Raw genomic sequence first — 16,998 nt, 5'->3', positions numbered from 1 at the left:
CAGGATGCAGTTTTTTAGAAACATGGCTCTTTTAGGGTGTGTGTGTGTGTGTGTGTGTGTGTGTGTGTACATGTGCCCAGGCATGCACAGATGTGTGTGCACGCACACAGCCATTTTTCCTAAGGCACACCATCGTGGCAGAGAGCTGAATGGGTCCTTGCATTAGTCACCTCCTAACGCCCAGAGCTCCTCTTTCACACAGCTGGGCTTCTGTTTCTCTGCAGTGTGTTCTCTCGGGGGACTCTGGGAACCTTTGTGGCATCTGCAAAACAGGTAGAACTTAAAAAAAAAGAGAGAGAGAGAGAGAGAGATGGGGTCTCAGAGCCTTGCATTCCAGGAGGCCACTGTCCAGCGAGCCGTGGTAGAGAAAGGCAGACCTCTTTCAATGCCGATAGATGGCCCACTGCACCCTTTTCTCTGGACACTATGTGTCTGTTTGCCTTACTTTACATAACTGAAAGGGGCCTCTCAAATGGTCTTCCCAGAACAAAGCAAGTCTGTTTTGATGTCTCCTTGCTGTTAATAGAAGAACTTGCAGCTGGTAAATGACAGTTTTACTAAAATATTTACTAAAATATGCAGTGGTGTCTCTGTCTTGGCACCCACCCACCACCCACCACCCACCACCCACCATGAGCTGGCTCAGGCAGTGTTTGCTGAATGAAAGGACAGTCTGGTGTCCTCAAGCCTCAAGCTCAGTTTGGCTGAAGCACCTCTCCTTTCTCTCCAGGTCCATGTTCAAGCCTTTCATCTTTGTTGATGATGTAAAACTTGTCCCCAAAGCACAGTCTCCTTGTTTTGGGGACAACGACCCTGCCAAAAAGGAGCCTCGGTTCCTGGAGAAGCCAGACCGCCGGCATGAGCTGTACAAGGCCCACGAGTGGGCACGTGCTGTCATTGAAAGCGACCAGGTGAGCTTGGCACCGGGCCCGCGGGGATGGGGTGGGCGGGGAGGGGCAAGGCCTTGAGAGGGGAGGCAGGGGAGCGGTTATGGAGCTCATCATTTTCCTCCTCGCCAGCTTGCCTCCTTCCAGAAATCCAGGTACCCAAGGTCCTTCCTCGAAGGCTGCTGTTAATTTTTCCAGCCAGTCTCTTGAATCCAAATGAAACAAAGCCTCCACTTGTGACGTTGTTCCAGAACTCAGTGGGCTCGAAATATCCCTCTTTCGTTTACTGTTGACCTGGGAATAACAGAAATGTGCGGTTCTAGTAGGGATAACTGCTTTCCTGCTGTCTAAAATTCTTTGTATACTTTTGGGGGTAGAAAGTTGTACAAGATGGCAAAATTTTATTTAAGGTGCAATCCTGTGTTATTAAAAAAAAAGTAATCCTTTGAAAAAGTTCTGTAGATGGATGGTGGTTTTGGGTGTTCAACAAGGCGAATGTCCTTATGCCACTGACCTTGTACACTTAAACCTGGCTAAAACAGAAAATTTTATGTTATGTGTATTTTACTATAATTTTAAAAAGTTTCAAAAAAAGATTCTCAAATTTCCAGTTTTTTAAAAAAGTTATTCTTCAGTGTGCAACTCCCCACCCCACCCCACCCTTGCCCAAGCTTTGGTAAATGAAGTTATAAGACATCAATTCAAACGAGACACACACCCTATCTCTGCCCATGGCAGCCATTAGTGATAGATCACCTATAAAACCCAAGCCTCTGTTTTGCTGAAGGGCAGGGGAAGGAACACTGTTGTTAAATGCCCATCTGCCTCCCACGCATGTATTTAACAACTTGAAACAGGTCCTGTTTGTCCTGAAGAAAGGGACACCTTGTAGATAAATTGGTGCCTGCATTTGTGTGGACTGGGCGAGCTTATTTTCGCCTGCTTAGCATGGTGGACTCTATGAAAAGCACAGAAAGAAGGGCAACATCAACAGTAAATCCAGGGGAATTCAGAAAGAATCTCAGAGAAGGCAGCCTCGCTACTCCTAGAATTTGCCTTTCTGTGCCACAGAAACGACCATTTGGACGTGTCAAAGTCAAAGGGTTTTCACATCCACCTTGCCTGCCGAATGAAGCGTGAGCACGGCCACCACGCTGCACTGGGTTTTGCTCAGGGCGGTCCACCTCGCTTCCCGACTGTGCGTGTTTTCTAGGTGGAGGACAGCAAGCCCCGAAGAAAAATGCCCCTCGGTGCATGGCTTTATGGCTGTTTGGCAACTAGCAGAGGGAGAAAGGGCCGTGTGCTTGAACTATTCTACACAAAATGTCAAAGAGATGAGACTGATGAGGTTGGGTGGGCTTTGACATTGAGAAATGACCATTGGTTTGAGTCAAAGCCGTGTTAGGAAGTGGTGAATGTGGTGACAGCAGCTTCTCCATTCTGGGACAAATTGGGCAAATGAAAGCTTTTCACGGTCATCCACTGTGAGTGAGTGGAAGGAATCTCCCCACCTCAGAACGAAAGTGAGTTGGGGGATAGGTGTGGCACGTGTTTATTCGCTGATCCATTTATTCATTCCACAAACAGTTATTGGGAATGTCTACTGTGACCCAGGCATTGGAGCATAGTGATGAGCTCAGTTCTCTCAGGAGATCATGGTCTAATGGCGGACGCAGGCAAGTCGACTGACCCGTATAAGACAGAAAAAGAACAGCCATGGCCGAAGTAAAGGCATTGACAGGGAGCCCAGAAGAGAGGTTCAAAGAAGCCTGGAGATGGGCACAAGTTGACAAGTGCTGAGGAAGAGCAGGGTGCAGTATTGTGGGTTGGAAGAATGCAGTTAATTCAGTCTGGCTGAAGGGAAAGGAGATGCGGGGGCCATGGCAGGAGGTGAGGCAAGCAAGAGCCTCGTATGTTACAACAGGCCTTTCCTGAGTGTGTCTCAGGAGTCCGGATTTTATCCTGAAGGCAGTGAGGACTTAAGGACGCCAAGCAGAGGAGTACCATAACCACCCTGGCATTCTAGAATGATCCCTGTAGCAGTTGTGGGGAAACAGATTGAATGGGGTGGGTGGGCCCCTGGGAGGCTTTCTTGTCCACTGTAGTGACCCGCTCTGTTTCCGTCCTTCCTCAGGAGCAGGGTCGCCAGCTGAGAAAGACCATGCTGGAACTAGAGAAGCAAGGCCTGGAGGCCATGGAAGAAATCCTGACCAGCTCTGACCCCCTGGACCCCACCGAAGTGGGGGATCTTTTCTATGACTGTGTTGACACGGAGATTAAGTTCTTTAAGTGAAGTAAGCATTCCCTTTCCCCTTCTTATTTAAACGTTCCCACCTTACTAAATTACCAGCAAAACAAACCACTCTCCTGTGTGAGTAAAATGAGAAAGTTCAGATGTGTTAAAGTCACACTCTTGTGTTCTGCCTTGAAGCTCAACAACGACCCCTTCTCCTACCACGTAGCTTCCCTTCTTTTGCAATGTAACGCGTCTCCATTAGCCTGTCGTTCGATTGTATGACTAATTGTGGATTTTCAGCTGCTCTCATTGCATCTCAGTGACCGTGGACACATTAGCCTTCTCACGGAGGACGACGGTTCATCAGGCCTTGGGAGGGGGCTCCACAGTGCTAAGTGTGCAGGAAAAGCAAAATCTTTGGAAGTCTTATTCTTTCTTTCAGTACTGGTTTCTTCTGGGTTAACAAAAGGCCCAGGGCTCTTGTGTGTGTACTTGAGGGAGAAGCTTCCAGGCCTCCCTTCCACATGGGTGCATGCCTGTCATGCAGAGTTCTCCAGATGTGTCTGCTGAGGGACACAACCAATGGGGAGGAACAAAGGGGGCCCCTCCGTGGCCCCAGCTCATCTCAATTCCCGTGATCCCCAAGAGTGTCCTCTCTACACCGTGCTTGTGTGCGGGGGGCCCACAGACGGCCCCTGCGCAGGGGAGCTGGTTAGGGGAGTCAGCTAGAGGCACCCACGGTAGAGACTCGGAGGCAGCCACACCGGTGGCTTCCCCGCATTACCGCTTGGCTCTCCCTGCACAGCAAGCATGCCCACCCCTTGGACATGTCTTTGTGGAGAAACGATTTCGGGCCTGGTGATGGCCAACTTCTTCAGAATTAATTAAATGGCCCCGTGGCATAGTTCCGCCCCACAAGGCTGCGAACTTCCCCAGCTAGCGAGGGAAAGAAAAGGAGAAACTCTTGACTGTTTAGATTTCTGTTAAAGTAGCTGGGATCTGAGCAGCAACTACATTATCTCAGCAGAGACTTTAATTAAACTGATTGGTTTCCAACGTCGTGTTCACACGGAGGATTTGACTTACCACCAGAGCATAGACGGGCGTGTGAGGAGGACCAGATGGGCTCAGCATTGGGAAGACAGAGGGCAAGGAGGTGACAGATGGATGCAGAAGCATTTCGCTGCAGGGTAGCGATCCAACCCCAGCCTTCCTGCCCAGCTCGTTCAATCCCACAAAGCTGCGTAGGATGCAGCTGGCTCTCCCCGCCCTTCCCTTTATTCCCAGTAGCTGCTCTTGGAATGAAGGTAGCTGAAGGGGGCAGGTGTAGGGGGGCTTCGCCCCAGCCATTGAAACTCTCAAGCACTGTGAAATGCTCTGGGGGCAGGAGATGATGAACAGACGAGTAAGCAGGTGTGGCCGCTAGTGGAAGGACGGCCCCTTCCTTACTCCGGCCTCACCCATACCAGTTGGGCCCAATCACGCTTCGTCACTGGTAGGAATTTGCAAGTGGAAATATTATGAGCGTCAGTAATCTTTGAAGTGACCTAGGGTCAGTGACTCTGCACTGAGAGCGATGCGCGACAGGCCAGGCGGGCTGGAAGGAATGTGGTCCCACACACGGATGTGGGCACGGAGGGCCACGGGGCTTATCCGAACACATCTTGTTCTACCAACTTTCCTTTAAGAGTGTGGGTATCAGAGCGCCACGAGCTTTTGGGCCAGCAGTTTTGTGAATTCTGTATGTGAATTCATAAACGATGAGTGGTAGGGAATGGGAAGGATGTTTGGGCTGACAGAGTTACCACAGCCGTTTGTGGTGGCTTGTAGTTGCTGAGGCTCATCCAGGGCTTTCCCTGTTGATGCAGGGTCTCCTCTTAGAGGGAGTGGCCATCCTCAGAGCATCAGTTTACAGATGCTAAACTTGGGGGGTTAGTGACACAGGTACCTCGCCCCTCCTAAGTCCACCTGCTCGGTGGTTATTTAAGACAAGGTGATGTGGAAAGCCACCCTAAAATTTCACCACGTGGTTTCACCTCCACCTGTTACAGAAACATTTCATCAGACCTAACACCTCTGAGATACCAAGGTGATTCGGGGTTTTATCAAAAGAAGTCTAGTGAGACTAAATTACACAGAGGCCTGCTTTCATTGTTACGGGCCAAACAAAGGTCATGGATCACCCATCCAGCCTATGCGTTCCCTAGCCACTGTGAAGTGGGAAATACAATGGCTACTTCTGTTAGGGGACATTTGTCCTGCATCTCTTACCACGAGGGGGCGTGGCAGCCCTCCATGGCACAAGCTGGCAGAAGTTCAATGGGGCCGGGAGGCTTCCCTCCCGCTCGGAGCGGGTCTGCGTACAGTCAAACCCCCAATAATAGCAGTGGACGAATTCTTTGTGCCTTGGGGGTTGTAGGGAAAGACAAGAAGAGAGTAAGGAGTCTGCTGCTGCGGCTGGACTCACTTCTAGTGACTTTTATCTACTTACGTCAACTGCTTAAAATATGTTGTTGGATTTTGAGCAGGCTGTTGGCAAGATGTTTCTTTTTAAATGCTCCTAACAGACTCTGCTTTTGAAAAATGCTTATCATTACGTGGATGATTTCTTTACCAGGGATTGCTTTTCTAAAGGCAGTGTGGGGAAATGAATATTCAAGATGAACTATGAAAGCAATGTTTAAAGGTCAGTGTGTAAATAAGCTTCCTGAAATACCCCTGGAGTATCCATTAAGACTTGGATAGGGGAGCTGTGCATGCTTTGTGCAGAAAGAAGACATGGCCAGGATAGAATTTCTCCCCTATTCCTATGCCCCATGACCAAACATAAGCTACGTAGTCTTGTTTAGTAGATGGGATTTACCATAGACGAAGACAGCCCTCATCCCCTAAAGGGGAAAGAGGCTGCAATGAAAGTAAATTAGCAAAGCAGAGTAGTGCTCTTCATTCTTGGAGGTTGGTTTGGAATTCTAGGTAGAATTCTAGGTAGAATAAGGATATACTTGAAATTATGGTGATTCTTTAGTGCCCAGTAACATAAGACACAGTGTTATTATTAGGAAGAGTCTTTCTTACAAGCTAACAGAGCAGGTGTATGCCTATTAGATATTAGCAGTGAAGCTCCTTCACTACTGGGTGAATCGTTAGGTATAAAAAATAATTGCCAACCAGGCAAACCACTTTGCTCCTTAACTTACATCATCCCACATTGGTACAGGTGTTACACCACTCTGGCTGGCCCAGCAGGGAAGCCAGGTGGGACCAAGGTGTCCGCTAGGAAACCACAAACTGCATTCTTGTCTGAAGAACAGTTAAGTCATTCGTAGGGGAGGTGTTCAGCTGAGCTCTCAGCTTTAGGAAGGAAGCACATGGAAGGAGGAGGGAGGGGAGCCTGGGCCATTACTGTGTGGCGGGTCACATGCACGTGCTGTCCCAGCACCACCCTGTGCCTCCCTGTGGCTGTGACATTTTATTCTGCACAGTCCCAAGTCCCAGCTCTCCTCCTATGGCTTGTGTCAAATGTGCTTTATCTGACTGACTTCAAACATTCCGAAATGTCACATGCAGATTTCTCATGGGAATGAATATGTACATGTTTGCAATCATGTTGTGAGAAGTTAAATGTGTAAGCTGGAAAATGCTATTGGCAGGGAATAATAAAAAAGAAAATCTTTCTGTTTCCTGCAGTGGGAACTGACCGTGTAGTCTTAACAGCCTTTTGTACAAATATCTATGAACCAGATAACTTCCCAATCCAGTGCTTGCCTTTGGAATTGTCTCTAAATACATCAAGCATACAATAAAAAAAAAAAAAAAAACACTGAAGTAAATGTCCTTGTGTTTCATGAGTAAATGTGGGCATCAGTCACAAAATAGAAAATGTACGAAGGGGATATGTTTTTCTGACTGGCATCTTCAGAAAACCCAATCAGCTCAGCGTTTCGGCGAACAGCGTACCGTTCTGTGGATAACTCAGAATTAAACTCATATTTAAAAATACACACAGGTGCGCCTGGGTGGCTCAGATGGTTAAGCATCTGCCTTCGGCTCGGGTCATGATCCAAGGGTCCTGGGATCGAGTCCCGCATCGGGCTCCCTGCTAGGCGGGGAGCCTGCTTCTCCCTCTGCCTCTGCCTCTCTCTCTCTCTCTGACTCTCATGAATAAATAAATAAAACTTAAAAAAAACTAAACACAGAAGCACAATGAGACACCACTTCATACCCATTGGGATGGCTGTTATCAAAAAAGCAGAAAATAACCGGTGTTGACGAGGATGTGGGGACACTGGAGCCCTTCCTTGTACAGTGTTGGTGGGAGTATAAATGGTGCAGGTGGTATGGAAAATGGTATGGCTGTTCCTCCAAAAAGCTGGAAAGATAGAATTAGCATATAACCCAGAAATTGTACTTCCGAGTATATGCCCAAAAGAACTGAAAGCAAGGCCTCAGATGTATTTTTACACCCCTGTTCATAGCAACATTATTCACAATAGCCAAAAGGTGGAAACAACCCAAGTGTCCATTGATGTTATTCTGAGTGAAATAAGCCGGTATCCAGAAAGCAAATATTGTATGATTCCATTTACATGAGGTCCCAAGAGTAGTAGCTGGAAAGTGGAATGGTGGTTGCCAGGGGCTGGGGGAATGGGGAACGAGGAGTTGCTGTCAAGGCGATAGAGAGTTTCAGCTTTGCAAGTGGATAAAAGAATTCTGGAGATTGGTTGCACCATCACGTGAATATACTTAACCACACTGAACTGTACACTTGAACGTGCTTATGATGGTGAGTAATTTATATCACATATGTTTTACCACAGTTAAACAAAAACCACACTAGAGACGGAAGTCTTGATCCTCAGAACAGCTGGTGCTATCTATGCCAAGCATCTTTATGTTAAAGCCATGGCACGGCCACTAAAGATGCCACTAAAGAGAAAGACCAGCTGTCCCCACTTTCGTGACCTAGAAATGCCAGATTGCTCCCATGACTCGGTCTCCACTGTGACAGGCAAAAGGCAACTGAGTAGCTTGTTCATGAAGATAGGACTTTGTCACGGGTCACAAGTGACTCATGTCAAGGTCTGAGAAGATGGCTGCCCCATTTATATGACAAGGAACAGCTAGCTCTTTAAACCTATTTCCAACTCTTTATTCACAAACATAACATTCTCCCACAAAGCTCCACAGCGACAGAGCACGCATTCGTTTGCTAGGGCTGCTATCGTAAAATACCACAGAGTGCTTGGCTCAAACCACAGAAATGGATTGTCTCACAGTTCTGGAGGCGAGAAGTCCAAAACCAAGGTGTCCGTGAGGTTGGTTCCCTCTGAGGGCTGTGGGGGAGAATCTGTCCTATGCCTCTCCCCTAGCTTCTGGTGGTTTGCTGGCCTGCAGCATCACCCCGATCTGTCATCTTCACATAGCGTCCCTGTGTCCGTGTCCAAATCCCCCTTCTTAAAGGACACCAGTTGGACTGGATTAGGGCCCACCCTACTGCGTTATGACCTCATCTTAACGAATTACATCTGCAACAACCTTATTCTCAAAGAAGGTTACACTGAGATGTGGGGTTAGGACTTCCACAGACAAATTTTTGGAAGACGTAATTCAACCCGTAACAGAGCAGCTTCGTGAAGGACGCCCAAACCTCTGGGGCCCCTTGTGAGAAACTGGAATTCACTCCTGGAGGTCACAGGTCACAGCCCTGCCCATGAAGCTGCTTCCTTCAGCCTTGTAGCTACCACCTTCCCCCCTTCTTCACTCCACCAGGGGTGCCTAAATGTATGGCTCCTTCAGCTCCGCAGTCCATGGCTTTGACCTTCATCCCCTTCATCAATTATCTTGGGCCGCTGCTTTTCTTCTCCACTCAGACTGGCCCTTTTGGTCGTGAAAGAGCTTCTCTCTACCTCTGCTAATGAGAGTGCAGAGAAAACAAGTCAGGTCCTTCACTAAATAGGAGGCAGTGTGTGGCAGTGAACTTTGAAATTAGTTTCTAGATGAGACTTTGGGAATATCTGTGAAATGTAATTAGTGTTCCCTCCCTGCTCTCCAGCAGCAGAGCCAGTGGTGTGCACTCTGAGCCGCTCCGTAGCCACCGAAGTGGAATGCTGGGGGTGCAGCCAGCGCGAGCTCTCGGGTCCTCAGCCTGTAATGAGCAAACTTGTACCCTAGAGTGCGGCGTGCGCCCATACCTGCGTCTGTTGGGACCCCAGCAAGGGTGAAGGGCTTGTCTAGGTCTTATGTCACTGCATCTTTACTACTACATGCTTAGGTCCATATTTGTGTCCCTGTTTTACACGTGAGGAAACTGAGGCACAGACTGGTTATGTAATTTACATCCCCAGACTTGTAAGAGGCAAAACAGAGAGTCAGATCTGTGTCTGCCCCTAAGCCAGCTTACCTCGCCGGTGATCCTCATTTCCCCTGCACCACATACCAAAGAGGCCACCTGGAAATACTGTAATGGAGAGTGAGAGGATACTGCCTCATATAGATGTTTTGAGGGGTTTGCTAAGTTGGGGCAGGTGATCACTGCGCTTCAGCTCGAAAGCTGTTTCATTTTAACACAAATTAGAGGCATTCTATAAGCAATACTCTCTGCCTGTTTTCTATGAATAGAAAAATATAGTGTTACTTTTTTTTTTTTTTTAAGAAAATGCATTTGAGAAAGATTTTTCCTTTGGCGGTTTTTCCCAAATACCCATCAGGTCAGCTGAGCTACAAAAACTAGGAAAACATTATTATTATTTTTTTTAGATTTATTTATTTGAGAGAGTAAGTGAGAGAGAACACAAGCAGGGGAAGGGGAAGGAGGTGGAAAAGCAGACTCCCCGCTGGGCAAGGAGCTCAATCGCAGGACCCCGGGATCACGACCTGGTACAAAGGCAGCCGCTTAAAACCGACTGAGCCATCCAGGCGCCCCAAAACTAGAAAAACATTATGTAGGTTAGTTAGTAATGTCAGCTCAGAAAAGAAAGGCCCCATTTCGAACACAGCGTGTCACAGCACGCTTTGGGTCCTGTGTGAGTACCCTTGTGTCCCATCACCCCCAGGAGCCCTTCTAACCCTGAAAAATGGCTGGCTTACATCGGCACTGGTGACCCTCGATGGGTTTTAACAAGGACACGGGCAGAAGCATTTCCACTTATTTAAGTTTATTAGATACAAAGAAATGAGTCTGCAGAGGGCACATCAATAAATATAAAATACATATGAAACACGGGGGAGCCACAGACCGTGTCTGTGGAGCAGTAAGAGCGCTGGAACTCGACGCCTCTGCGTGAGTTTATGGCCAAGGGGCTAACGGTCTGTGCTGCCAGAGGCGGGCACCGCCTGAGTTCCGAGGGCGTGAATTCAGTGACAGGTCTCGAGGAGAGATGGGAGGCCAGATTCCTGAGATTTCTAACCTAGTTGCAATTGTTGGTCTCGCTCATCCCTTCCCTCTGTCCTTGATAGGTTTTATTTTTAATTTCTATCCCAGTGGTGTGGAATGTGAATGCATCAACACCTCATCGGGGCGGCCAGTCTCCTCTGAAGGTGGACTTGCCTTTTGTCTTGGGCCTTCTTCATCATGATAAATAATTAAAGCCCTTGTAATTATTTTCCTACAACTGGGAGAGAGATGGAGCGGATCCCATTATAATAAAAAAATCCTGACCTTTTGGAAACCTTCCAGAACCAATAAAACAAATCAGCTATGCTCAGAGCTGATGACCTGCAAAGCTTCTTTTCCAATTGATTTAGCAGTGACAATTTGGGATGATTGATTCCCCAGAGAAGGGCACTTGACCTTGCTCAGTGGCTTCTTTCCAGAATGACAAAGCATGACAGTAATGTGGGATGCCATCCTAGTTTTTACTCTGGACAATAGCTAAGTGTGTGCAGTCGCGTTTGCCCAAACCCTCCTAACCGGCTGTTTTGGATGGCTTGGTCCGGGCACGGTGTCCTTCACGTCTGAGCACGAGCGGGCTGTTCCAGAGGACACTTGTTTTTCCATTTCTCTTCTCACCATCTCCCCCCCGCCCCCAACCCATTTCCTTTCATCTCTACCTATTTTGAGCACAGACCCGGGGGCAGTCTGTTTCCTTCTATTTTCTCTCCTTCCTCTCTTACAGCTTCCCCTCCAAGAACGGGGAGCGTTTGGGGTCAGGTGCAAGCGAACACACACTCCCCTTCCCTCGCCAGCTCCAGGAAAAGGGTGTGAGAATAGTAGTCAGAGCCCCTCCCGACCAGTTCCATACCTGAGGGAGCTGGCCCTGGGCACTTCTCTCCGACAGAGAAGCGCGCCCCCCACAGGGAAGGGGGAGCTCTCAGACTCCTCAGGTCCTCTTTAGTTCAGAAGGGAGCTAGGTTCGCCCGGCGGGTGCTTCCAGGTTTCCTAAGGGTCCGAGTGAGGCACCAGGTAGGTGAGGCAGATACTTGCTAATAGGCTTCAGTCTACACTTCCTTGTGTCATATTTACCGTGAAAATCCTGCTCTCCGGGGGGAAGAAAAACAACAATCCATCTCCGAGATAGAATATGTAATTGACTATAATAATGAGTTACGGATGTTTCTAACTTGTAGAAAAAAGTACCCGAATCTCACCCTACCCTGGCTGCCAGGATGGAGTCGGGAAGTTAGGCAGGATGGGAGGAAAGCCACGGGCACGTGGGCACCAGGGGCACTGTAAACAGGAAGGACACTGGCTACTGGCAGGAGCATTCAGTTACAAAAGGGCCCTGTGGTTGGCATCGGAGGGGCTGAGCCCACGCTTGCCTTTCCTTTGCGTCATATTTACATTAGGCAGCAAAAATAAAATCCCTGTACTGCAAAACAGAAGCGAGACATGACATCTCGTTCACTGGAGGCTGTGTGGCATTGTCTGGGTGTGGGGACACACTACCGTCTCTGAGCTGCATCGTTTATAAGGCATTATTTGGTTTGATTTTGCAGTGTGCGTGATGAGAATATAGAATCATGCCAATAAGAAGCGGCTGTGGGTACTCTGACTTTGGGACTACTTGCAAACGAAGGAATCTTCTCAAAATGTTTCTGAATCTAGGAAGGGCCAGCCCGCACGCATTATGTACAGTCATGGAATGGACACCATGGGGTGGGGACAGGGCTCTATCTGTACTGACAGATGAATGCCAAGATGCATCTTCAGAAAATGGAGAAACATAATATGGGTGCGGTTTTTTAAATTATGCAAATAAAAGTCGACGGTCATACTGATTTAAAGCCTGTGCAAACCACATATTTACAATAAATAAATGCTCCACTCAGAGCTTGTATGTCAACTGAATTAAAACTTAAGTATGGCGAGGCCAGACACGTTCTCCTGGGGATGCCCATCTGGCGATATGGACCCCCAGGCGGCTCACAGGACATTGGCTTCATCTGTCTTCTCACCGGAGTGTCTTTAGAGATAACTGTGGAGAGACAGTAACATTACCAGGGGGGGCGTTTAGAAGACTCTTCACACACACACAGACCACCCACGCTGGGGCTGGGCACCATAGCCTTCCTGCTGTGATTCATACGGGGCTGCCAGGGTCTGAGGGTCCCATCAGATGCAAGGGGCTGATTTTGACCCAGGGGGTTGTAGGTGGAAAAGGGATGTAATGGGACATATAGTTGATGGCATCTGAAGACCTACCACCATCTTGGAAACATTCATAAGACCAAACACCAGCACTGGACAGAAACTCAAGAAAAACAAAGAACTTGTTGGAGATCCTAAGACAAGGCAAAGGAAAAGAGAAACGGCCCCGGGCCATCAGATTTCCAGCCCAGGGCTCCCACCGGTGCACGGATCACTTGGGGCTCTCTCCACCGCAAAAAAAAGAGTGCCCCCTGGGGGCAGTTTCCGATGTCTAGAACCCTGTGATCTCTCTGGGAGACTGCTTTTTGTCTCACTGACGTGAAAATGAACTAAGAGGGTGTCCAGCTAGATGAAAAGAAGATCTTCTTGACTATGGGATGCCCAAGAGAGACTTTACAATCCATCCTCGACTAGACTCTTATAGGCTCCGGTGATTTAGGTATGTGCCCGCCACGAGGCCAGAGACCAGACGTGGCACAATGTTCGACCACGCTTGCCGCGTCTGAAGGGGAGGATGAGTCCTGTCCTGGTAACAGGAACATGCCAGGAAAGCAGAGTGGGAGAGTGGAAGGAGCACTGGACAAGAAGTCAGAAGTCGGGGCATGTGACCTTGGGCAAGTTCCTTAACCCCTTGGAGCTCAGTTCTCTTGTCCGAAAAAAAGGTCATTAAAGGCATGTCTCCAGTTTACCTCACAGAGTTACTAAAAGGATCAAATGAGATCACATTTGCAAGTTATCTGAAGAAATGTAAAGAACTGTATAACGGAGGGACTATTATTTTGATTATTGCTGTATTTTCCTGGCCACAAGAGTAACATATTCACTACAGAAAATTCAAAAATGGCAGAAATGCACTAGGAAGAAAGTAAAAAAATCAACTCTCATTTCCCAGAGTGGATGCCTGTTAATTTTGTGTACATTTCCCCTGTTTACTTTAGCCCCATGCATATATACTTCTCCCTTAACTGCAATCAGACAGCCACTTTGGAGCCTGTGATCATCTGAGTGGTTATCACAATTCTTAGCTTAGCCGTGGTTAGAAAAGGGGGTGCTTGTCCTCTTGCAAGGAACTCATCCCCACGTCCAGGGCCTTGGCGCCCTTCTCACGTCCCTTGCTGTGCTGTCCCAGGGGGCTGCAGAAGGGCCCAGTTTAACGGCAGGCCACCCCCTTTGCCACATAGAACTCTGAAACAGGAGGAGGCCAGGCCACGACTCAATGCCTGTTCTCAAAGAAACAAAGGGCCTCTAAAGATGAGACCCTGTCGTGGGCAGAGAGCAGTCATCTCGGCCCAGGTTAGGAGACAGTCCATTCAAGCTGCCTTGTGTGAGGAGGGCATTTTTTCAAAGACCGTCTTATCCCAAAAGAACCCGTCTGGTTCCCCTCCCAGCTTTCTCCAGCCACCAGGACTGGAAGCATGACTACATTTGGCCAAAAGAAATGATCGTGTTGATGAGAGCAAAACCCCCATGGGAGCAGTAAGATACCCTGTATTCTGCAGACAAGACAGAACCCTGAACTACATTCGGTACACATTACAGAGTCTTGTCTCAGGCCTCTCCAGCCACCACAACCAGGGACGAACGAGCGGGGAGGGAGTGGGGTGACCACTGCAGAAGGACTCCAAAGGGCTTCTGGGCAGCCGACCTTGCTTCTGGATGTGGTGGGGATTCTGGGGGAAGCCCCCCCCCTTCCCTCTTCAGAGTTTGAAACTGTACACGTTTCATTCTAGCTAGAAACAAAGGTACGCCAAATGGCTTTCCCTGAGGACAAAAGAATCTGTGCAAAAGATGTAAAGCTTTAAGGAGAAAGCACCCTCTCGACATTCTGGGCTCCCTGAGGAGAACTCCTGCTTTTACGTTCAGAGACCCGAGGGAGGTGTTACCTGAGAATTTCTGCCTTTGATGTCATCCGAGCTCTGCCCTGCTGCCTCAGCGTGGAGCCAGGGACCAGGTGTACGGCCTGAAAGAAACAGGAAAGATCTCGCCGTCTATTGGCCCAGGGACTGCTGTGCGCTTCTCGGGAAACTCAGACTCCACTGGCGATTAAATCAACAGCAAAGGGACCAAGGGTAACAGGAGCCGGTCAACCTGAAACCTCCAGGCTCCCAGCCCTCGGCTGAGAGTTTCCACCCACTGCTTCCTTGGCCCAGCCTGGATGCAGAGGCATTTCGTCCAGGCAAGGGATCAGGTTATTATAAAGGCCTGTCATCTACATGCATGTGACAGCTTCTTAGCTCAGAACAAGCCACCATCTCCAGACTCGCTCATTTGTCCAGTACCCCACCCGTGCCAAGCACCGTGCTAGGATTGGTTAAAAAAGGGAGTAAAAGGTAATTATATACTGAATAAATCACGCTCTGTTCTAGGAGCTTGAATTCATTGAGTTCATTCTCTAAAAAATGTATTTTGCTTAACTATTACACAAGTTCCATATAAATATATTTTCACAGTTAAGGGTTCAAAGAATATAGAAGAAGACAACAGGAAATAAAAACCCAAAACGACCTCAAGTGCCTCGTCTTTGCCTAATCCCAGTTTCTATCTCAGAGTCACCAGTACTCGAAGCTTGCTGTTTATCCCTCCAGATTTTTTTTTCCTGGCATTTACTTATATGTGTGTGTATATGTAACTATTTTAAAATAGGAATTGGACTACAACAAGCTATCACTGCACACCTATTAGGATGGTTACTATCAAAAAACCAGAGAACAGGGGCGCCTGGGTGGCTCAGTTGGTTAAACGTCTGCCTTCGGCTCAGGTCATGATCCCAGGGTCCTGGGATCGAGCCCTGCATCGGGCTCCCTGCTTGGCAGAAAGCCTGCTTGTCCCTCTCCCACTCCCCCTGCTTGTGTTCCCTCTCTCGCTGTGTCTCTCTGAAATAAATATTATTATTCTCTCAAATAAATAAATAAAATCTTTAAAAACAAAACAAAAAACAGAGGACAACAAGTGTTAGTGATGATGTGACGAAACCCTTGTGTGCTGCTGATGGGAATGTCAAACGGTGGGAGTGTAAAATGGAAAACAGTATGGTGGTTCCTCAAATAATTAGAAATCAAATTGCCGTATGATCCAGCAATTCCATGTCTGGGTATATACCCAACAGAACTGAAAGCAGGGACTCAAAGAGATACTTGTGCACCCATGTTCATAGCAGCCTTAGTCACCATAGCCAAAGGTGGAAGCAAGCCAGCTGTCCAGTGATGGACGAACGGATAAGCACAATGTCATACATACATACAAGGGAATATTACTCAGCCCTAGAAAGGAAGGAAATTCTGACAGATGCTACAAAGCGGATAACATTGAGGACATTAGGCTAAACGAAAGCCAGTCCCAAAAAGTCAAATATTATATGATTCCACTTATATGAGGTACCAAGAGTAGTCAAACTCTTAGAGCCAGGAAGTAGAATGGTGGTTGCTATTTCACGGGTTTAATGGGTACAGAGCTTCAGTTCTGCAGGATAAATGGAGTTCTGCAGACGGGCTGCACAACAGTGTGAATGTACTTAACACTACCGAACTGTACACTTAAACATGGTTAAGTTGGAAAATTTCACGTTATGCATTTTTAAACCACAGTTAAAACTCTATTTTTAAAGGAGTTGGGATGTAAATAGATTTCTAACCAGCCACTTTCTCACTGAACTGACTGTGATCAGGATCAGGTTTTGCTGGGAACACTGGACTGAAATGTTCAGTTTGGATGTCTGTCTCTCCTCCCTTTCTCCCCCAAAAGGTGAATTTCTTGAGGGTGTGTCAGGGCATCATTTATCTAAATCTCTCCAGTGGGTAAGGGCCTCAGTAAGTATCTGTCAATATGATGCTAACTTCACTCTTTCTATCATCACTATGTTAATAAATATTTGAACCTATGCAATTATTCCCAAAGATTCCTACTGATAGGGTGTTTTTTTCCTGCTTTATTGCAGCACAATGCACAATGCACATAACATAAAATTTACCACCAGTAACCTTGAATACATTCACAGTGTTGTGCAGCCATCACCTCTGTCTAATTTCAGAACATACTCATCACCGCAAGAAGAAACCCATACCCATTAGGAGCCGCTCCTCATTCTTTACGCCCCCCAGCCCCTGGCAGCTGCTAAATCTTCTTTCTGCCTCTAAGGGTTTGCCTGTTTCGGCTACGTCATGTAAATGGAATCATACATGTGGCCTTTTGTGTCTGCGTTCTGTCACACATCTTGATGTTTCCAAGGTTCATCCACGTTGTAGCATATATCAGTGCTTCATTCCCTTTTCTTGTCAAAGAATATTCCACCG

At 47.7% G+C, this 16,998-nt stretch overlaps 2 protein-coding genes across 4 annotated transcripts in view; one reads left to right on the top strand and one right to left on the bottom strand.

Moving 5' to 3' along the window:
- The window catches only part of SCRN1 (secernin 1), a 61,654-nt gene extending 54,721 nt beyond the window's left edge, over positions 1 to 6,933 (top strand). Inside the window, exons 7-8 of the mRNA XM_027574677.2 lie at positions 731 to 911; positions 3,022 to 6,933. Of these exons, the coding sequence (XP_027430478.2) occupies positions 731 to 911; positions 3,022 to 3,180 (340 nt within the window). The 3' untranslated portion in view covers positions 3,181 to 6,933. The remainder of the gene's footprint in view (positions 1 to 730; positions 912 to 3,021) is intronic.
- A 1,350-nt stretch (positions 6,934 to 8,283) lies between these two features.
- Positions 8,284 to 16,998, bottom strand: part of WIPF3 (WAS/WASL interacting protein family member 3) — an 80,645-nt gene continuing 71,930 nt past the window's right edge. The window contains exons 8-10 of one of the 3 annotated variants that reach the window (XR_004819490.1): positions 14,593 to 14,669; positions 11,364 to 12,536; positions 8,284 to 9,034 (exon numbers count right to left, since the gene is read on the bottom strand). Coding sequence is in view for 1 of the 3 variants with exons in the window: in XM_035723394.1 (XP_035579287.1) it covers positions 12,513 to 12,536; positions 14,593 to 14,669 (101 nt within the window). In the remaining 2 variants the exon portion in view is untranslated. Of the gene's footprint in view, positions 9,035 to 9,992; positions 10,050 to 10,684; positions 12,537 to 14,592; positions 14,670 to 16,998 lie in introns of those variants that run through there. The other 2 variants (XR_004819491.1, XM_035723394.1) reach the window with 2 other exon arrangements.

This window comes from Zalophus californianus, chromosome 12, assembly GCF_009762305.2.
Source record: "Zalophus californianus isolate mZalCal1 chromosome 12, mZalCal1.pri.v2, whole genome shotgun sequence".
In the NCBI taxonomy this organism is placed as follows: domain Eukaryota; kingdom Metazoa; phylum Chordata; class Mammalia; order Carnivora; family Otariidae; genus Zalophus; species Zalophus californianus.
This window is presented reverse-complemented; position numbering and strand designations above follow the sequence as displayed.